At 41.4% G+C, this 21,818-nt stretch overlaps 1 protein-coding gene across 2 annotated transcripts in view; it reads left to right on the top strand.

Annotated features, from left to right (window-relative positions):
* The window catches only part of CLTC (clathrin heavy chain), a 65,974-nt gene that overhangs the window by 34,220 nt on the left and 9,936 nt on the right, over positions 1-21,818 (top strand). For both annotated transcript variants that reach the window (XM_084803239.1, XM_084803238.1), the window contains exons 9-28: positions 1,434-1,586; positions 2,016-2,138; positions 3,517-3,654; positions 4,253-4,417; positions 4,512-4,692; positions 5,997-6,160; positions 11,275-11,400; positions 12,034-12,176; positions 12,433-12,667; positions 15,404-15,526; positions 17,122-17,267; positions 17,481-17,664; positions 17,852-18,044; positions 18,562-18,719; positions 19,379-19,543; positions 19,664-19,771; positions 19,853-20,020; positions 20,130-20,279; positions 20,360-20,491; positions 20,589-20,699. In XM_084803239.1, the coding sequence (XP_084659365.1) occupies positions 1,434-1,586; positions 2,016-2,138; positions 3,517-3,654; positions 4,253-4,417; positions 4,512-4,692; positions 5,997-6,160; positions 11,275-11,400; positions 12,034-12,176; positions 12,433-12,667; positions 15,404-15,526; positions 17,122-17,267; positions 17,481-17,664; positions 17,852-18,044; positions 18,562-18,719; positions 19,379-19,543; positions 19,664-19,771; positions 19,853-20,020; positions 20,130-20,279; positions 20,360-20,491; positions 20,589-20,699 (3,066 nt within the window). The remainder of the gene's footprint in view (positions 1-1,433; positions 1,587-2,015; positions 2,139-3,516; positions 3,655-4,252; positions 4,418-4,511; positions 4,693-5,996; positions 6,161-11,274; positions 11,401-12,033; positions 12,177-12,432; positions 12,668-15,403; positions 15,527-17,121; positions 17,268-17,480; positions 17,665-17,851; positions 18,045-18,561; positions 18,720-19,378; positions 19,544-19,663; positions 19,772-19,852; positions 20,021-20,129; positions 20,280-20,359; positions 20,492-20,588; positions 20,700-21,818) is intronic.

The raw sequence follows: 21,818 nt of genomic DNA, 5'->3' as shown, positions 1-21,818 counted from the left end.
GGACTCAAGAGATGGCTCAGTGGTTAAGAATATATATTTATTGCTCTTAGAGAAGTTCCAAGTTAAATTCCCAGCACAAATGTCAGCAGCTCATAGCTACCTATAACTTCCATGGGGATTGAACAGGATGACATCCATAGTTTCTGGCATTCATGTGTGTATATATACATAAACCTATACAGCATACATAATTAGCACTCTAGAGGCACAAGCAAGGAGACTGAGTTTGAGGCCAGCTTGGTCTACATAGAGAAGCTTTATGTGTCTCCCTGCCGGCCCCCCCACCAAAAAAAAAAAAAATGAAAAGAATGCAGGTTAGTGTTAGAGCACTAACTTATTTAGGATATACAAGGCCTTGATTCTCAAAACTTAAAAAAAGAAAGAAAGAAAAGAAAATTATGGAAGGCAGAACTCTTAGAGCTGATTTGCAGGAGTATCTGCTGTATTCCTCCTAGAAATTGTAAAATTTGTATCTTTTTTTGACTTTGTAAATTTAGTGTCCTGCCATCCATCTCTAATCCTAAAATTATACAAGAAAGATAAATGATGGCTCTTGGGCTCTTGAAATGTAAAGGTTGTGTCTTAGTTTTAAAATCATTGGCTCACTTTCAGCAATTAGTTGATTTACTTATTTAGAGACAGTATCTCTATTTGTGGCACAGGCAGGTCTTGAACTCCTTCCTGCCTTAACCTCCCAAGTGTTAACATTACAGGCCAACTGACATTGGTGAGTTTCATTGACAGTGCTGCATCAAAAGTTGCCTTATCTGGGGCTGAGAAGATAGCTTAGTGGTTCAGAGCCTGCAGTACTCTTCCAGAGGCCCCACATGTTAGTCTTCCGGTCTCTGTGGGCACACACACAAATTAAAAAACAAAATGGTGACATTATTTTTGAAACGTTGAAAACTTGGCTGTAATATTTGAATATCTAAGATATATAAGGTTCTATTATTAAGAAAAATACTTTTTTAGGGATTTGGGGGTTTTTTGTTTGTCTTTTTTGTTTTTTGGGGGGGATTTTTTGTTTGTTTATTTGTTTGGTTGGTTGGTTGGTTGGTTGGTTTTTCAAGACAAGGCTTGTTCTTTGTAGGCTAGGCTGGCGTTGAACTCACAGAGATCTGCCCACCTCTGCCTCCCAAGTGCTGGGGTTATATACACCCAGCTGAAAAGTACATTCAGGTGGTAGAAAATACTTGAAAGCAAAATCTCAGTGGGCTAAAAGCAAAATCCTTGTTGAAGGATGAATTCTGGAGAATTATACAGAGCTGTTACTGTGCATATAGTACGAGTTTGCCAATCTCAAACCCTAATGCTTATGTTTTTAGAAAACGAGTCAGTATCTTCTGTATGAGTTATATTTATAGAAAAATGTTATCAACTGCTCATTTATAAAACAGCTGATGCATCACTAACTTTTTTCCCCTTTTCTGCAGCTGGAATGTTCTGAAGAATTGGGTGATCTTGTAAAATCTGTGGATCCAACATTGGCACTTAGTGTGTACCTCAGGGCTAATGTTCCGAATAAAGTCATCCAGTGCTTTGCAGAGACAGGTCAAGTCCAGAAGATTGTTTTGTATGCTAAAAAAGTGAGTTCAGTCTAACAAATTACCAACACAAACTCATTAAACAACAACTTGAGAGAAATTAGCCTTAACTTGCTTGGTTTTTATTGGTGGATTTCTTTAACCTTAGGATTACTTGGTAAACTGTAAAAAAAAAAAAAATCCTTCTTACTGTCATTTGTAGTGTCCATCCCCAGTGTTAATACATGAAAGCAAGCACAAGTCTGAGGTAAAAGACATGTCACACAGGGTTAGTACAGGGTTTGAAATTGTCATTCATTGACAAGAAGTAATATAGTTACGTCACCCTTTAGTAAGTATGTCATCACAAAGTCTACTTTGAAGTTTTATGCTCACCAGTAGTTCTCTGTTAATAATATTTTATTACAGAAAGGGCTTTAAATGCTTTACAAATGAAACTTTGTGGCATGATTGAAGTCCGTGTACTTGTAGGTTGGATATACTCCAGACTGGATCTTTCTCCTGAGAAATGTAATGCGCATCAGTCCAGATCAAGGACAGCAGTTTGCTCAAATGCTGGTTCAGGATGAAGAGCCTCTTGCTGATATCACCCAGGTAATGGCATCTTAAAATTACTTCGTGGAATTGGAGCTTGTGGGAGGTCTGACTTTTACAAACTTCCAGCTGACAGAAATGGCAGTTATGTATGCCTGAGTGGATAAACCCTGAGTGTCTTGCCAGAACACATTGCAGAAGAATGAGCAGTAAGACACCAGTTATAACAGTTTTTAAATGATAAATATTTACAATTTAGTGTATTAATGCAGCATAGGCGTGCCCTGGAATGTGTGTGGAGGTCAGAGAACGGCTTGTGAGACTTGTTCTTTTTGCAGCCTGATTGCTTTCAGGTGACCGGGCCTGCATTCAAGTGCTTCTCATTCTTTTCATAAATACAAAAATTATTTTGATTTAAAACAGTAGATAATTTTTTAAAAACACATACCATTTTGGTTAGGGAAGGATATGTGAAAATGAAATGCTTGATCTTGGCCAAATACCAAAGGCCAAAAGTGATACATACGAATGGTAAGACACAGACAGTGGTGTCTGCCACTGGGAGGGGGGGCCATCTAGAGTGTGTAAGGCACTTTTTCATATTGTGCATCATTTGATTTTTGTTTTTAAGCTTTTTTAAAACCGTAACTCAAAGCACCTGAGTTTTCAGTAACTTTAGTTTGTTTTCAGACAGAGTCTCATTACCTCGCTCCCTCACCCTGAATTCATAGTAGTCCAGGCTGCTGCCCCCGAGCACTGGCCTGTACGGCCTGTATAGGTGTAAGCTAGTAGACGCTCACACCTGGTTTCTCCAGTAACTTAAGTGTGATCTTAGATTATCAAATGATATCTTTTTTTAGCCTTGACTATCCTGGACTCACTTTGTAGACCAGGCTGGCCTCGAACTCACAACAATCCTCCTGCCTCTGCCTCAAATAATATTCTTTAAATCTAGTATTCGGGGGCCTGGGAGAGAATGCTCAGCAATTTGGAGCCATTGCTGCTGTTGCCGAGGACCCAGGATCCCCAGCACCCACATGGTGGCTCACCCACATCCTTGATTCTGGTCCCAGGGGATATGACGTCTTCTTCTGGCCTTTGTGAGCACCAGGCATGCATGTGATATACGTGTAGTCATGCGTGCAAAAACTCAAGTCACATGAGTGTATATGATATACTCATACCTATATGATAAGTAAATTAAAAAAAAAACTGGTAAAAATAAATAAACCTTATATTTGTCCTTTGCATTTTTATGTATGAAAAGATCATGTTGATTTTATGTGTGTGTTGTCAGTAATGTTTTGGGGATTTTAAATAAAATTTTATTAGTGTAAAAAATAGTTTAGCACAATCTTTTCATGCATACAGTGTTGTTTGTTCATATTTTCCCCAACACTAATCACTCTGTGGTCTTATTGATTTTCTATTTTAATAGATTGTGGATGTCTTTATGGAGTACAATCTAATCCAACAATGTACTGCCTTCTTACTCGACGCACTGAAGAATAATCGCCCCTCTGAAGGCCCTTTACAGACGCGATTGCTTGAGATGAACCTTATGCATGCACCTCAAGTATGTGTTGTTGCCTTAGGGTTTATTTCTGTGGTAAACATCTAGACCAAAAGTAACTGGGGGAGGAAAGGGTTTGTTGTTTCATCTGAAAGCTCTTCCCTCCATCAGTTAGGGAGGGCAGGGCAGGAACCGGGAGGCAGGAACTGAGGCAGAGGCCATGGAGGGCACTGCTTCACTGTGTAACCAGGGCTACCTGTGGAAGGAGGGCGCTTCTCCTGGTGTGCTCTTCCCTCCCCATCTTTAGAAGAGAAGCCCTCTATAGACTTGCCTAGAAGCTGTCTGATAGAGCTGTTTTCAAAACTGAGCTTCCCACTTCCCAGATGCTCCTGACCCGTGTCAAGCTGACATAAAATGTCGCCAGCACCGTTGCACGCTTTAGTCACGCTTGCAGTTGGGTTCTTGTGATTGCTGATGCAGAAGATCACAGGTCGTTATCTAGAGTCTTGAGATGTTTTATTTCTTAAGAAAATTTAACTGGTATTCTTTGAGACTTTCTCTTATCTATTCAGTATTGAATCTTAATGTATTTTCTGGGTGTTGGTGTGTGCTGACATAAAGGAGAAGGAAAAACAAGCTCATCCTGTCTGTGGTTTTCTAGGTTGCAGATGCCATTCTAGGGAATCAGATGTTCACCCACTATGACCGGGCTCATATTGCCCAGCTGTGTGAAAAGGCGGGCCTGCTGCAGCGCGCATTAGAACACTTCACCGATCTATATGATATAAAACGTGCAGTTGTTCACACCCATCTTCTCAACCCTGAGGTAGTTTTTTCTTACCTGTTAGTTGTGATTAATTAGTGTGTTGGCAGTGAGTGTTAGTAAATTAATAACTCATTTATTTATTTTTTTCCTCTAGTGGTTAGTGAATTACTTTGGGTCCTTATCAGTTGAAGATTCCCTAGAATGTCTCAGAGCCATGTTATCTGCTAACATTCGTCAGAATCTACAGATCTGTGTTCAAGTGGCTTCTAAATACCATGAGCAGCTGTCAACTCAGTCTCTGATTGAACTCTTTGAATCATTCAAGAGTTTTGAAGGTAATTAGGAATATTAGATTGGCGATCAAGGTGTTGGAAATAGTCTTCCTGAAAAACATTTTAGTGGGACATGGCCCACAGCATAGAACACTTGCTTGGATATTTTGTAAGTGATTTAAAGGCAGAATTTTAGGATAAAATATGCATGTTTTTTGTGTTGTATAAAGTGAAAATACTGATGACTAGTTATAGTAATATTTATTGCAAACAAAAATGTGACTCTTGTAGCAGCAAACAATTCTCATGGGGCTTTGTGTGTCTCCTTAACCCAGCAGTGCTCCTCTGCCTTGTAGGTGCCTCTACTGCTGGTTGCTTGCTGTGTGGCAGCTGCCCTGTGTCTACAGATGCAGCCTCCTACCCACTCAGTCATAGGAAGTCCAGTTCTACAGATGATACTTACTTAATCACTGCTTAGGGTTCTCTCCTTTGCAGTGTTAGTGCTGTAGATAGAAGGGGTAGGGTAGAAAAGTCTGTACATTTCCTTGGTTTTTGTGTGTGCTAACAGTATGTTGAACTTAACGTTTAGCACAGTAGCTACTGGCCACATATAGCTAAGCTATTTACATTTATTTTACATTGTATAGGTAAGAGAAATTGTCACTGCAGAAAATCTTTATGGGCAGCACTACACTAAATTCTTTTCAGAGTGCTTTTACATGTCTTTTGCATGTGGAAAAGCATCTGGTATGTGATACTTCATTTAAAGTCTCTCATGGAATGTGCTGTAATAATTTGCATTGCTATTGCTTAGGTGTCCCTTACTATTTGAAAACTTTCAAGCCAATCATAGTTGCCACTTTGCTCTATTTCAGAAGAATGAGGCAAGGAGGTCACAGGTTCAAGGACAGCCTGAACTATATAGCAAAATCCTCTCAGACAACTAAAACATGGAAAGATGCTTTTATACAGAATTTTCTGTCCTGAAGGGGTTGAAACTTAGGTCTATTTTATTGAACTAGTTTCTGGATTAATTTGTATTCTTACTGAACTTTTTAAGCAGCCAACTTATATTAGGAGCATTTATTGTAACTTGACTTCTAATTACTTTTTAGTTTTGTCATTCTCAAAAGTGTCCATATAGCCAGGCTTGGTAGCATATGCTTTTAATTTCAGCACTTTGGAGTCAGAGGCAGGAGGATCTCTGTGAGTTTGAGGCCAGTCTGGCTTACACCACAAAATCCATGGAGAGACCCTGTCTCAAAAAACAGAATAGACCAGGCAGGCTTGTACAGCCAGTCTTTGTCTCCAGCACACACAAAAATGTGCTTATGTTGCTTAATCTCAGCTGTTTTTGTTTCTTTAAGGTCTCTTTTATTTTCTGGGGTCCATTGTTAACTTTAGTCAGGACCCAGATGTGCACTTTAAGTATATTCAGGCGGCTTGCAAGACTGGGCAGATCAAAGAAGTGGAAAGAATCTGCAGAGAAAGCAACTGCTATGATCCCGAGCGCGTCAAGAATTTTCTCAAGGTAAGTGGCTCTGAGCTGCGTGCCTCTGGGTGATGGAAGGTCAGCAGCTCCACAAGGCTCTGGCATGCCTTAAGGTGTTCTCCTTATGTTAGAAAATCTTAGCATTCTCAAATTCTGTGTGGGTTTTTTTTTTTTCTAAACTTCATACTCTGTGGTTTCTTAAGAAAAAAGGAAGGAAATTAGTAAGTAGTACGTAAAAACAACCATCTGTTTAAAAAGAAGGAAAAACAGTTTCATTTTCAAAGAATTTCCTTTTTTTTTTTTTTTTTTTTAAGTTTTCAAAAGACAAACTTTGGGGGGAGGGATGGGTGGTGAGACAGGGTCTCACCATGTAGCCCTGAATGTCCTGAACTCACAATGAGGACTAGCCTGGACTTGAACTCACAGAGATTTGTCTGCCCCTGCCTCCTGAGGGCTGGGATTAAAGGCACGTGCCTTTAATGACTGGCTTAAGAAAACCACTTTTAAAGTTGTTCTTTTTTTTTTTTTTAAGACAGGGTTTCTATGTGTATACTTGCCTGTCTTAGACTCACTTTGTAGACCAGGCTGGCCTCGAAACTCACAGTGGTCTACCTGCCTCGCCTCCTGAGTGCTGAGATTAAAAGTGTGCGCCACCACGCCCAGCATAGTTGTTCTTGATAGCATTTTAGAATACTTAGCTCTTTCCCCAAGAGGTGACACACACCTGTATTCTGAGTACTTGGATGGCAGAGGCAGACAGATCTCTGAGTTCAAAGCTACATAGTAAGATCCTGTCTCAAAATGGGGGAGGGGGATGGGAGGCAAGATGATCACCATGACCGCTAGTCCTTAGAATACTTTGATCTCCCCCCCCCCCTTTTTTTTTTAAAATAATTTTCCCCAGAGACAGGGTTTCTCTGTGTAATAGCCCTGGCTATCCTGGACTTTTGTAGACCAGGTTGGCCTTGAACTCACAGATATCTGCCTGCCTCTGCCTTCCAAGTGCTGTGATTAAAGGCCCACACCACCACACCCAGCTTTTTTTGTTGTTGTTACTACCTTTAAAGTTTTGTCTGGGGAGAGAGATGTGCACAAGAGGTAGTTCTCTCCTGTACCTTGTAAGTCCCAGACAGGTATCACACTTTGCAGCAAGTGCCCTTACCCTTTGAGCCACCTTACCATGTCATCCTTCCTATTTTTCTGAGGTATACTTTCACTTTACAGTGTCTTGGCTGGCCCTGACTTTAAAATAATCCTGCTTCATCCTCCAGAACACATCGTTCCTGCCTTAACTTTCTTTCTTTCTTTCTTTTATAACATTTACTTATATTTTCATTTTGTGTTGGTGATGATGTTCTGTGCCCAGGCAAGCAGGTGGAGGTCAGAAATCAACTCCTGACGGACGAGTTACTTCCTTGCATCATATGGGTCCTGGGGCTGGTACTCAGAATGTTGGTCTCCATGGCAAGCCCCTTTACCTGCTGAGCAGTCTCGCCAGCCTCGGGCGTACATGTTAGATGTTGTTTATTTTTTCAGCTTACTTTTGGCATCATTTTCAGGATCCTTTCTTGTAAGTCTAGAAAACATCTAGGTTAACTTCCAGCATCAAATCAGCTGGATCTAAAAAAGAAATGTTAATCATGTATAATTCACAAATTAAGGGACATGAGGAACCCTTGGCTTTGTGACACGTGTGATCTGCTAGAGAGAGGTGAAGACTGCTTGTGCTGGAGGGCAGAGTCATCGTCAGGAACGCTGGGTTCTAGACTACAGTTAGGGCTCCTGGTTTGCTTAATACTGACTTCATTTGTTAGCGGTATCCTCCTGCCAGTTATCTTATGGGGGAAAATAAATATTTGTAGCTAGCTATCTATGAAAGACCAGGAAAACTCTAAAACCCACAGAGTACCACTTGCCTACTATCACACATAGGAAATTATTTTACTTTTGTCTTCTGGGAGATTTTTAGATTAAGCGCTAAATCGTTATTACATGAAAAACGCATTTCCTACCTCTCTACCTAATATCCCTTGGACAGGTTATAGCTGGATTGGCTGATAGTCTTTGAGTTTATCTAGGCTCTGTTACATAGCCAAACCCATAGGGGTTTTTATGTAGCAAAATAGGCAAACGCTGACATTGTCTTATATTGTAAAATGAAAGATGAACTTCTCCCAATGCATTTGGGGAAAATGCATTTCTTAGCCCACATGACTTTTCTGGCTAGCCTAGCTAGTATTGATAATGTTCAAAGTCAAACTTTCTAGAATTCCTAAGAAACTTGCCAAATGTTGGTCCAACCTGCTAATGCACACACACCATCTCATAGGACAAAGCTCACTTCCTCTTGAGTAGCATCACTGTTTCCAGATTCTTAGTTGAATTTCTTTTTGGAGTTAAACTATTAATTTCTTCAACCTGTAATCCCAGCCCTCAGGAATGTAAGGCAGGAAGATTCTGAGTCCAAAGCTAGCATGACCAACATACTGAGATAACGGGGGGAGGGGGGTCCAAAGCTAGCATGACCAACATACTGAGATAACGGGGAGAGGGGGGAGTCCAAAGCTAGCATGACCAACATACTGAGATAACGGGGGAGGGGGGTCCAAAGCTAGCATGACCAACATACTGAGATAATGGGGGGGTGGGAGACAAAACAAACACCCTGTGAGGGCCTAAAGTGGGCTACTGAGGCCAGGAGCCCAGGGGCACTAGGCTGCCCTCACACAAGCCCATACAGTGTTGTTGGTGTTATTTGATTCACACACTAAGAGCATGGCTCTAATTTATAGTGTGAGGCTATTTTAGACCCTCTGTCTACTTCTTGCTGCCTTTATCTTTATACCATGCTTTGTCTCTTGAACTGCCTCAGTCTCCCTCGATGACTCACTCTTGCTGGAATTTTCCCAGACCTTGGCTTTTGGAAGCTTGGCATCTATCTGCTCTAGACCTTTTTTTTTTTTTTTTTTTTCCTCTGAGACCTTCATGTCTTGCTCCTTGACCTTCAGGTTCTGATCAAATGTCATGAGAGGTTTTCTCAAGTTACTGGACCTAAAATAGAAACTTCAAGGGCTAGGGGACTAACTCAGTCAGTAACCTGCTTGCCACGCCTGCATGAGGCCTGAGTTAGAGTCCAGAAGCCAAGTGAAAATGTTGGCTGTGACAAGGTGGATCCTTTGGTGAGCTCTAAGCCAGTGAAAAGACTTCTTAAATAAGGTGAACAGTGTCCCTGAAGAACGGCACCGGAAGTCCTCTGGGCTCACATGCATAGGCATGCAGTCGAATGTCTATACCCAGTTTGTCCTTGATTGCCCTGCATCACTTTTCACAGCACACCTCTGCTGTGAAGGAAGCCTTGCTCTTCCCACTCTGAGGCAATTTCCTTGAGACAGAGGACTGCCTATTTAAGAATCTGATACTCGGGCCGGGTGTGGTGGCGCACGCCTTTAATCCCAGCACTTGGGAGGCAGAGGCTGGTGGATCGCTGCGAGTTTGAGGCCAGCCTGGTCTACAAAGTGAGTCCAGGACAGCCAAGGCTACACAGAGAGACCCTGTCTTGAAAAACCAAAAAAAAAAAAAAATCTAATACTCGGTTAATAGTTGTTAAATTGTGTTGTAGAAAACCTCTACATGTATTTACACAATACCGTTTCTTGTCTTTGTCCTATGTGTTGGGTTGCTCATGAACTACCATAACTCCAGGGGCAGCCAGTGCTTCTGGCCCTTGTGGCTCTTGTATTTATGTATATATCACCATACACACAATTAAAAATAAAATATCTAGAAATGTATAGCATTAGTTTTATGCACGAACTGTTGTGAAGGCTTAGACAAACAGGAAAACACTGAAGTTGTAGTTGAGAAGGAAATAGCTAAGTGATCTGCTTGCATGTTTTCCTCTAAGTGATTAAGCTTGTCTTTTATGTGATCCACTGAGGGTTTACATCTTTATGTAGGAGGAAAAATTGGCCGGGAAACCTTACTTTGGTAGCAGTAGACATCCTTTCTAGAGATGATTGTAGCAGCGGTCAGGACAGTGCTTTCAGTTGTTGAAGTAAGCACTCAAGACCTTGGGCTTTCCTCAGTGTGAACAGCCTGCAGTTGGGTGTCCACCTCAGATTCAGAGCCATTCTAATTAAGCATATTTTCTGAGCCTTTCATGGATTAATCTTCCTGTGATTTCTAATTGGCTGGCTAGAGCCTAATCTTAGAACCATTCTATTGTATCATGTTGCTCAGTGGTGGAAACCTTTTCTAGCCCAGTCTCCAGTACCGGAGGGGGAAAAACAAGCCATTTTATTTCTAGCCTTAAAAATAAGTGGCTACCATTGGGGAAAGTCCATCCTGCTTAGTTTCTATTTCCTTAGTCAACTCTTAGAGGAATCATTTATTGAGGAATGTGTCTCTGTGTATAAATGAATTCCTGATGGAAACTGTTGTTTTTTGTGCTGTACCTTATGTCTGTGGAATATTGCAGGACATGTATCAGGTAATTGCTCACACAGGGCGTACCCTGACCTACCCGTCTATAGCACCTGTCAGTGTGTAGGTAGGACTGTAGATTCCTCTTCGTAATGATAAAAGCAAGTGGCAATTTAAAGATGTCTTTTCTTTAAATTCTTTGGTGTGTTTGTTTAATTCATGGCCATTATCACAGTGTTCTTTGTAGACTTAATTATAATATAATAGATTGTTAGAGGCTGGGTGTATTGGTATTGTTAGAGCTTGGTATTGGGGAGGGCTAGGAAACAAATCATTAGTTTGAAAGAAACATGAGCATTTGTGCCACCAATGTGAGACAATAGTTACTAAATCAACTTCCAAATTCAGCTGAACTGTTATTTATTAGTGAAAGTCCCAATGTAGGGATTTTAAAAACCTGTGCACTGCTGCTGGTGGCTCACGAATCTTAATTTGTTAACTTTTAGATTAAGGCTATGCATGGGAAGGGCTTGGTGTTTTGTGTGTGACTCTAAGCTTTATTTAGTAAAATGTATTGAAATGGGGAAATGTACACTCAGTTTTCCGGTCATTTGTTTATCTTAACTGAAGAGCCAAGTCTGTGTGAGCCCTGCCCGCCAACACGGAGAGGGTTCTCATACTGTGCTGCCAGGAGGAAACTGAAGGCTCTTTTTGTTTTTCTCCCTTTTCAGGAGGCAAAACTAACAGATCAGTTGCCACTTATCATCGTCTGTGACCGATTTGACTTTGTCCATGACCTGGTGCTATATTTATATCGAAACAATCTTCAAAAGTATATAGAGATATATGTCCAAAAGGTAAACATTTTCATACTTAGATAATTTAACCTTATCACTACAGCATTTTGAATTCTTCTCAAAATCTTGTGCCGGGTAAGAAGGGTAAGAAGGGTCTGCTAGAGCAGCTTTCGGTGTTTCTCCCAGCTTAATCTTTTCCTTGATTAAAATCTTACATCCATGTCAGAATATGAAGTGGGAGAACAGTACTGCTGTAGTCGAACAAGTCGACAAGTCTAGGAGCTCAACCCCCGAGTACACGTCTTAAAAACCGTCTTAAATGAGGAGGTATTAGAGACGTCACTAACTCTTACCAAGTTGGTCTAGCAAGTCAGTTTTGCCATAATTGCAGCTTTTGCACTTTATACCTCCCGTAGCCGTCTTTCCTGCTGCTGCTGCTGCTGCTGTTCTGCCTCAGCAATCCTGAGGTAGAACTGATTAACCACACCAGCGTGGGAGACTCTGGGCACGACTATCCAAGGTCTTTCCAGCAAGCCTCTGCCACATTCCTTCATCTCGCTATACATTTAGATGCATTGTTTATTACTAATTTTTGAAAACAGGGCTTTAAAAAGAAATGGTCTTTAAGTTTTTAATTCAGTTTTGCTTATTACTTTTATGGTGTTCTTTTTATTTTCTCTTTTTCAAACATAGGTGAATCCGAGTCGGCTTCCTGTGGTTATTGGAGGGCTGCTTGATGTTGACTGCTCTGAAGATGTCATTAAGAATTTGATTCTTGTTGTGAGAGGTCAATTCTCTACTGATGAGCTTGTTGCTGAAGTTGAAAAAAGAAACAGGTGCGGTACTGTCTCCCCATCGTGGCAAATGAAGCTGTAGCTCCTGGCGCTGTGCTGATAGCTGAGACACAGCTGCCTGGCTGCCTCAAGTTCCTCAGCACATGGGGTAAACTCATGGCGGTAGCTGGTGGAAAGGCGACATGCTAGCTTTTAGAGCTGAAAGTGTTCTGTTTGTTCTGAAGTGGGACTCTATTTGTATTTTTCGGAGAAGATTGTGCTGTTTGTAATACTGCATGTCTGGTTTTGTTTTTACTAGATTGAAGCTGCTTCTACCTTGGCTTGAGGCCAGAATTCATGAGGGCTGTGAGGAGCCTGCTACTCACAATGCGCTAGCCAAAATCTACATTGACAGTAATAACAACCCAGAGAGGTTTCTTCGTGAAAACCCCTATTATGACAGTCGTGTGGTTGGAAAGTACTGTGAGAAGCGAGACCCGCATCTGGCCTGTGTTGCATACGAACGTGGCCAGTGTGATCTGGAACTCATCAATGTAAGCACTTCTTACTAGAAGCATTTCCAATTAGCAAATTTTGAGTTTCTGTATGATTTTAGTTAATATGGAGCAGTTTTGGGCAGGTGGTGGTGTTTATTTATTTATTTTGTTTTTTGTTTTTTAACTTTATTTTGAAGCCTGGCATGGTGGTGAACGCCTTTAATCCCAGCACTTAGGAGGCAGAGGCAAGTGGATCTCTGTGAGTTGGAGGCTATCCTGGTCCAGGACAGCCAGGGCTACACAGAGAGAAACCCTGTCTCGAAAAACAAAACAACAAAATCAAGCAAATTATCTGGAAATAGTTGTGAACCTCAGTCTGTAAACACACTTTCCTGCCAGGCGTGGTGGTTCACACCTTTAATTCCAACACTTGGGAGGCAGAGGTAGGCGTCTCTGTGAGTTCGAGGCCAGCCTGGTGTACAAAGTGAGCCAAGGCTAACACAGAGAGACCCTGTCTCGAAAAACAAAACAAAAACCCAAACAAAACAAAAAACATAAAAAACAACACTCTTTCCTGATTTGGCGTGTTGTAATTAGCTTTGTTGTGTTCTCGTACACTGTCCTCCTTACTAAACTAGGCATGGGAGCCTGTTAAACCTCATGGATTTTTGTCCATTTGCATTCTGCTTTCTAAGAATAAAGAAGTGTCTTCATATGGATACTAGCTACTGTCAGTATGACATTAATAGGATACTTTGAAAAGTTAGTTTTCTTTCAGTATTAGATTTTTGTTTAGTTTAAGATCATAATCTTCGGTCTCTTTATTCTGAATTAGTTCTTAGAATTTTTAAAAAAGAGATTCATTCTTATATTTATATCAGTGCTCCATCTTCATGCACACCGGAAGAGAGCATCAGATTCCATTACAGATGGTTGTGCGCCACCATGTGGTTGCTGAGAATTGAACTCAGGACCTCTAGAGGAGCAGCCAGCCCTCTTAACCATTGAGCCATCTCTCTAGTCCACAGAAATATTTTTAATGATAGATACCTTTGCTAAAGCTCATTTTTTAAAAATTCTGTTAAACGTTTTTATTTGTAAAATAAATGCATAACCAGGTTTTTCATTTTAAAATGAACGTCTGAGGGACTCTGAGTAAATTCAGGGCTGCATGCACACTCACCACTCCTGCCCATCTTCCAGGCTGTCATCACCGAGGAGGGAGACACTCTTCAGGCAGTCGTCTCCGTACACTCTCCTCCACAGACCCTCACAGCTGCCAACCACACACAACCCCTGTGGATTTGTTTGTGCACGTGCATGTGGAAGTCAGAGGACAACTTGTGGGAATCCAGTTTGTCCTCAGAAACCAAACTCAGTCGTCAGCCTTGGTGGCAGGTTCCTGCACCTGCTAAGCCATCATGCTGAGCCCTGTCCATTTTCTACGAGTGTGTAGCCTCCCTTGCTTCCTCTCCTGCAGTGCATCGGCTGAGCTGCATGCCTGGCCAAAAGGAAAACATTTCTGAGCATCCCTGTAGTGCTTCTTGGCTTTTCAGCTAAAATCAAGTGTTTCTGTCATGGTTTTCTGTGATTGGATTTTTATTTTTATTTTTTTGGTTTTTCAAGACAGGGTTTCTCTGTGTAGCCTTGGCTGTCCTGGACTCGCTTTGTAGACCAGGCTGGCCTCGAACTCACAGCGATCCGCCTGCCTCTGCCTCCCGAGTGCTGGGATTAGAGGCGTGCGCTACCACGCCCAGCTGAGATTGGATTTTTAGATCACACATTTCTACTCGGAATACTGCTTAAAGATTTTTGCCCCATGCAGTTGCATGCAGAAGCACATGTTTGTCTTCATGTAGTCAGTCTGCACTGAGTTGTCCACTGTCCAGTAGGAGTTCTTTGATAAGCACATAGGACATTCTTATGAGGCTGACAGCAACTTCAGCCCTTTCTCCTGTGTATCAGTTACAGGTTAGAGTTCAACAGTAGAGCACTGGGCTGCCATGAGCACGGCCCTTGGGTGTCATCCCCAGCACTGAAAAACAGAAATCTCACATTGATCAGTCAGTGTTGTTAGAGTCATGGATTCTTGTATTACAATCTATTACTGTAATTTCTGTCGGCACCCAGATTGTCACCTGGTTTGTTGGGGCACTTCATTTCTGATAAATGATACAGAAAGCTCATTGTGCACCTTTCCCAGCTTAAAGTTGCTCATCTTTCCAGGTGAATGATGCCTTTTGTAGTGAATGATGCCATTAATTACCAGGTTCTACCCTGGAGACGTATTTGCTTCTGGAATTGTTCAATTGTCAGAGCTAAGAAACTCTAAGATTATGTAGATGTAGATGCAAGAATATGGAAAAGTAACTATGTAAGACTAGCTAATAAAACACTGACAGAAGGGTTTGTAGGGGGCAGCCCTGTCATTAGAGTATAACACAGAGCTTATAATTTAAGGCAATATAATGCTAATGCCTGAACATCGAAAATAACTTGAGTATGGCAGTTGCATGCCTAATTCCAGCCATTGAGAAGTAGAGGCAAGCTCAGGAACATGAGACCACTATCTCAAAAAAAAAAAATAAAAAATTGGGACGCTTTTTAAAAAGCCCCTACAGATTTCCCCCCTGGTTGAGTTTCAGTGAGAATATTTCACTGTGGCATTCCCAAAATTCTATATAGAAGTAGTAGGTTTCTTACAAAACAAAGAGTTGATTGCAAATAACTTTCAGAGTCATTATCTGTAGTTCTTACTTTTTGCACTGAAATTAATCTTTGCTATTTTATTAGGTTTGCAATGAGAATTCCCTCTTCAAAAGTCTCTCCCGCTACCTGGTCCGTCGAAAGGATCCAGAATTGTGGGGTAGTGTACTACTGGAAAGCAATCCATACAGAAGACCATTAATCGACCAGGTAAAAATGGAAAAAAATGTTTGCCTTCTTTCTGACTTGAAATACTTTGCTCTCGTAACATAGCCAAATGTACTCAGATGGGTCATATTTAACTACACAAGGCAGAAGGCAGAAAACGTGAAAGAACATTAAAATTGTACTACTTGTAAATTGTATATATGTATACATTAAATATCATAAGGAAAGTGAAATCTAAGAACATAAGATTATCTTAAGTTTATCATCATTAAAAGGAAATAAATTATGATTGACTACAAATTACCTGATACATGACTAAACTGAAGACATTTAAAGCAGTAAGTCAGCACACAATGAAGATTGTTAATACAAAATACAAAAATCCAAGTGATTTTTTGGGTAGATAGATGGCTTATGCCTGAAGTCCCTGCACTTAGGAGTCTGAAAGAGGGACAATGTGAGTTTGAGTTCTTCTTGAATTACGTGTGTAGCAAGATCTCGTAATTCTTTTTTAAAGAGTGCAAGTAACTATCATGGAGATTGTTCCGTTGTCAAGAATGAAGACATAAGTTCTGATCCCTAGAAAGCTGGGCTCAGGGTCCCCTGTGTATAACCTGGTGGTGGCTAGACGGGCAAGAGGATCTCTGGGATATGCTGGTCAGCTAGTCCAGCAAATGGATGAGCTCCTGCTTAGGGAGAGACTTGTCTCAAAAATAATGTGCAGAGTGATTGGTCAAAACACGTGGTGTCAGTCTTTGATACGTGCACCTGCACGCATTGATTTATACACCTACAGGAGCAGTCGTAACAGCACACACACACAGTGACCACGACAGTAATAGTAAAGTGTAACTAAACAGCACAGTACCCAAAGTGAAGTGTTCACACCTATATGAAACTGGAATTTTGAATTTAAAATGCTAATTATTGCTCATCGCTATAATGATTTTTAAATTCTTCTGATAGACAAATAGAAACAGCATTTTGAATAATCGTTTACTAGGTCTGAGTTACTCACTAACTCTCTAGGAAGCATTTCCAAGGCACATTCCCAAGTAGATACAAAAACTCCTGCAATCATGGTATGGAGCCAAAAGCAGGGCTGTTCATTTTATAATCTGTATCTAGGGATACAGATTGAAAATAAGAGACCATTAAAGTCATAGTGGTAAGTGTTTATTTATTATGGACAATGTCTTATCAGGGGGGAGTGAAATTACATGGATAGCGACGTTATCAGCATAATTATAAATAATTTGTGTTTATGTATATTTGTGTACAAAGATCTTTGAGTAGAAAATGATTTTTTAATTGAAGGTTTTTTTTATTAAACAACAGATTTCTTTAAAAAAAGATTTTTTTTATTATGTTTACAGCGCTCTGCCTGCATGTACACCTGTAGGCGAGAAGAAGGCATTAGATCTCATTATAGATGGTTGTGAGCCACCATGTGGTTGCTGGGAATTGAACTCAGGACCTCTCAAAGAGCATTCAGGGCTCTTAACCTCTGAGCCATCTCTCCAGCCCCCTTAATTGAGACTTTTCTAATGAGAAGTTAGCTAACTTACTCTAATTAGGCAATGTCTTTTTAAAAATACCTTGATTTTTCGTAACTATTCCATGTCTATCCTTTGTAGGTTGTACAGACAGCCTTGTCTGAAACTCAGGACCCAGAAGAAGTGTCAGTAACAGTCAAGGCTTTTATGACAGCAGATCTTCCTAATGAACTCATTGAACTTCTGGAGAAAATTGTCCTTGATAACTCTGTATTCAGTGAACACAGGTATGGTGGCAGAGGGTGCTTCAGCTTTCTGTTCAGTCTTTCACTGTGGTTTGTCAGCTTGGGGAAGGAACAGAGTAACAGAGTGTTACTCTGCTAATACTGTTTCTTCTCACCTTGTCCCTTGAGACAGTTAATCCTCTAGTGCCACAGTGGGTATTTCTTACCACTGATGACCTCATTAAACATTGTGCTTGAATGTCTTGGTTTCTAAAGGAATCTGCAAAACCTCCTCATCCTCACTGCTATTAAGGCTGATCGGACACGTGTTATGGAGTATATTAACCGCCTGGATAACTATGATGCTCCAGATATTGCCAACATTGCCATCAGCAACGAACTGTTTGAAGAAGCGTTTGCTATTTTCCGGAAGTTTGACGTCAATTCTTCAGCAGTGCAGGTAAGTCTTGAAATTACATAAGTTGTGATACTGACTAGCTTCCTCTTGATGCAAAGAGTGCATTGTCCTGTGAGGGTGTGTGCAGAGTGCTGTCCCTGTAGAATAATCATGAAATGCTATCAGCTTAAATGTAATACGTTGGGTAAGATCCGTTTTACTATAACACCAACTCAAAAATGTTGCCCAGGTCCTGATTGAACATATTGGAAACCTGGATCGTGCATATGAGTTTGCTGAACGCTGCAATGAGCCTGCTGTTTGGAGTCAGCTTGCAAAAGCTCAGTTGCAGAAAGGAATGGTGAAGGAAGCCATTGATTCTTACATCAAAGCCGATGACCCTTCATCTTACATGGAAGTTGTTCAGGCTGCCAACACTAGTGGTAAGACTGCTTATCTTTATGTCTTTGAGACCTCAGAAAAGTACGAGACCAAGCAGCATTCAGATGTCTAATGTAATTGTGTAGGTGACAGACACTTCTGGTTACTTGTGAAACTTTAAGCTCAGCATCTTGATCCAGCTAAAGACTGACCACCTTTGGGCATTTGGACGATCCCTCTTTTGAGGTCTGATAAAATTCTGATAGAGCTTTCAAATATAACTTTAAAGGAAGCATGGGGGGTATATCAGATATTCTTAGGGTCAATAATGATACAGAAATGTAATGGGATTTTTATACTTTTAGTCACATCCACTTTTATATTTGTCATTCTGTGGGGATGGACACCTTCCATCCTGGCACTTGGGGTGCTGAGGCAGGAGGCCTTAAGTTAATGGACAGCCTAAGCTACACATGTACCATGACACACACAAACACAAAAGGCAGGGGAGCTAGTAGTAGACTCAACATATTTGTTTGGAAATATAAAATAAGGATGCTTATTTTTCTCTTTATTTAGGAAACTGGGAAGAATTGGTGAAGTATTTGCAGATGGCACGAAAGAAGGCGCGAGAGTCCTATGTGGAGACAGAATTGATATTTGCACTGGCTAAAACAAACCGCCTTGCAGAATTAGAAGAGTTCATCAATGGGCCAAATAACGCTCATATTCAGCAAGTGGGTTTCCTGTTTGTGTGTGTGTGTGTGTGTGTGTGTGTGTGTGTGTGTGTGTGTGTGTGTGTGTGTTTTCTGGGATGCTTATATGCAGGAGCATGTTTTCATCATTTTTAGGAACTATACACTTAAGAGGGGAAAAAAAGACAGTGTCTCGTGCTGGCTTGGATATAGCTATGTAATGTAAGCCACTGGCCAGCAAGCAAGAAAGATGAATCTGCCACTGCCTTGGTGCTGGGATCACAAGCACACACTGTCGAACCTGTTTTTTTATGTGGGTCACAGGTGTTAAACTCAGATCCTAATGTTTGCAAGGCAAACACTTTGCCCATTGTGTTGTCTCCATTTCTCCAAATTTTAAACACATGAAAATTCAACGATTGAGCAGCTTTATCACCTTGGCAGAATCAACATGTTAGAGCAAGGAAATTTGAACTGTTCTTAGGAGGGCAGAGTGTGTATATATATGTTCATTCATTTTGTTTGTAATTTTGAAGACCGTATTCTTAGAGACTAAAGGGTGCTCTTGCCCCAACTCGTAAGTGCGGGATTACAGTATGTTCAACCATGCCTCTCTGTTCCTCAGGGTTAAGATAGGAATTTAGAAAAAGGGTTGAGCTGAGGCCTGTATTGTACTGATCATGGATTGCCTTTTCCTCTAGGTTGGTGACCGTTGCTATGATGAAAAGATGTACGATGCTGCCAAGCTGTTGTACAACAATGTTTCTAACTTTGGGCGCTTGGCATCTACCCTTGTCCACCTTGGTGAATACCAGGCAGCTGTTGATGGAGCTAGAAAAGCTAACAGCACTCGCACATGGAAGGAGGTAATCTAAGCCCGCGCTTGAGTGATCAACTAAGATTCCATTTGAAAATTCTTCAGTACTGTTGACTTCAAATAACTGCATTTGCATTTAGATTCTCATAATGGAAAATGTTTATTCTAGGTCTGCTTTGCCTGTGTGGATGGGAAGGAGTTCCGGCTGGCTCAGATGTGTGGGCTTCATATTGTGGTGCACGCAGACGAGTTAGAGGAGCTTATCAACTACTATCAGGTGAGACCTCTCCCGGCGCACGTGCGTGGACCCCGAGCACTTGTCTTCTCCTCTAACCGCACATCTGTCGCCCTTACTTAGGATCGTGGGTATTTTGAAGAGCTCATCACTATGTTGGAGGCAGCCTTGGGCCTGGAGCGAGCACACATGGGGATGTTCACCGAGCTAGCCATTCTGTACTCTAAATTCAAGCCCCAGAAAATGAGGGAGCACCTGGAGCTGTTCTGGTCGAGAGTGAACATCCCTAAGGTAACTGATCTTCACCGCCTGGGGCTCTTGAATAACTTAAAGTAGCTTTGCCTTGTTAAGCTGAGAGCAGGAGTCGGGTTTCCGTCTGAAGCAGCTGGTCCTTCTGCAGGTGCTGAGAGCTGCGGAACAAGCTCACCTGTGGGCGGAGCTGGTGTTTCTGTATGACAAGTATGAAGAGTACGACAACGCCATCATCACCATGATGAATCACCCCACCGACGCGTGGAAGGAAGGGCAGTTCAAAGACATCATCACCAAGGTGTGTGCACTCCTTAGCGTAGGAGGGAAGGTGCACCGGGGAGGGACTGACCTCTAATGCCTGAGTTTCTCCTGTTTTAGGTGGCCAATGTGGAACTGTACTACAGAGCAATCCAGTTCTACTTAGAGTTCAAGCCTCTGTTGTTAAATGACTTGCTCATGGTGCTGTCTCCACGGTTGGATCACACTCGTGCAGTCAATTACTTCAGCAAGGTAACTCTTTTGCACTGAACTTCACAGTGAGGATTTGGATGTATTTGGATGACAGTTGTCAATCGTGGCTATCTTTCTAACAAACATTATTTTAAAGGTAAAGCAGCTACCATTGGTGAAGCCGTATTTACGCTCTGTTCAGAACCACAACAACAAATCTGTGAACGAGTCACTTAACAACCTCTTTATTACAGAAGAAGATTATCAGGTAAAACCTTTGGATTCTTGTAAATGTTTAACATCAGGCTCTGATTAGGTTTAATGCTGGCATATTCTGTAGTAAAAGCTCCTGTTAGCCTTGTGTTTATTTTTTTTTTGAGGGGGGGTAGGGGGTTTGAGACAGGGTCTCTCTGTGTAGCCTTGGCTGTCTTGGACTCACTTTGTAGACCAAGCTGGCCTCAAACTGTCCTGGACTCGTTTTGTAGACCAAGCTGGCCTCGAACTCACAGCGATCCGCCTGCCTCTGCCTCCCAAGTGCTGGGATTAAAGGCGTGGGCCACCATGCCCGGCTTAGCCTTGTGTTGCTAATCATCAGACACATAGATGGTTAGGCCCTACATTCAGCAAGATTTTAGAGATGCCAAGTTCCACAGTTTAGTTTACATATATTTTATATATTTCTTGAGAAAACAATTTTTTGTTTTGTTTTGTTTTTTGGACACAGGGTTTCTTTGTGTAACAGAACCCTGGCTATCTGGATTTCCCTGGACCATGATGGCCTTGAACCCACAGAGATCCCCCTGCCTCTGCCTCCCAAATGCTGGGATTAAAGGCGCGTGTGCCACCACACCCTCCCTTGAGGAGAAACAATTAAATACTGTTCTTTCCTCCATAACATCTTGACTGCACATCCAAGAGTCATTTATCTTTCAATTTGTCTATAAACCTAATTGCTGTTAAGTGGACCCAACTGTTTATTACTTTTCTTGCCTGATGTCTTAGGCTTGTCTTGTAAACTTGCTTTTGTGAAAAGCAGCACATAAATAGCAACCATCTGGGTTATGCTAACTGCTTTCTGTTGGCTTCCACTGTCTGTTGGCCTGCCTGGGACTTGGCCTAGTAATACTCAGGTATCTTGCTCAGCGTGAGTGCTTGAGACGCAGTTCTGTGTCAGCACCCCTGGCTTGGCATGGTTTTCCTTTAGGCTCAGAGTCTACTCTAGTCTGTAAGGCTGAATGTCATGCTGAATTACATTATGAATAGTTTCCAGCCAGCATAAGTTCTGGTCCTCATTATGTATTCTTCCAGTTCCATAGCTACTCAAGTTAATATCAATACTGGAAAACCTCAGAGAAAACTGCGCAGTATATTTGGCAATTTTATTTAT

The sequence above is a fragment of the Acomys minous genome (assembly GCF_964271855.1).
Source record: "Acomys minous genome assembly, chromosome: 12".
Lineage (NCBI taxonomy): Eukaryota > Metazoa > Chordata > Mammalia > Rodentia > Muridae > Acomys > Acomys minous.
This window is presented reverse-complemented; position numbering and strand designations above follow the sequence as displayed.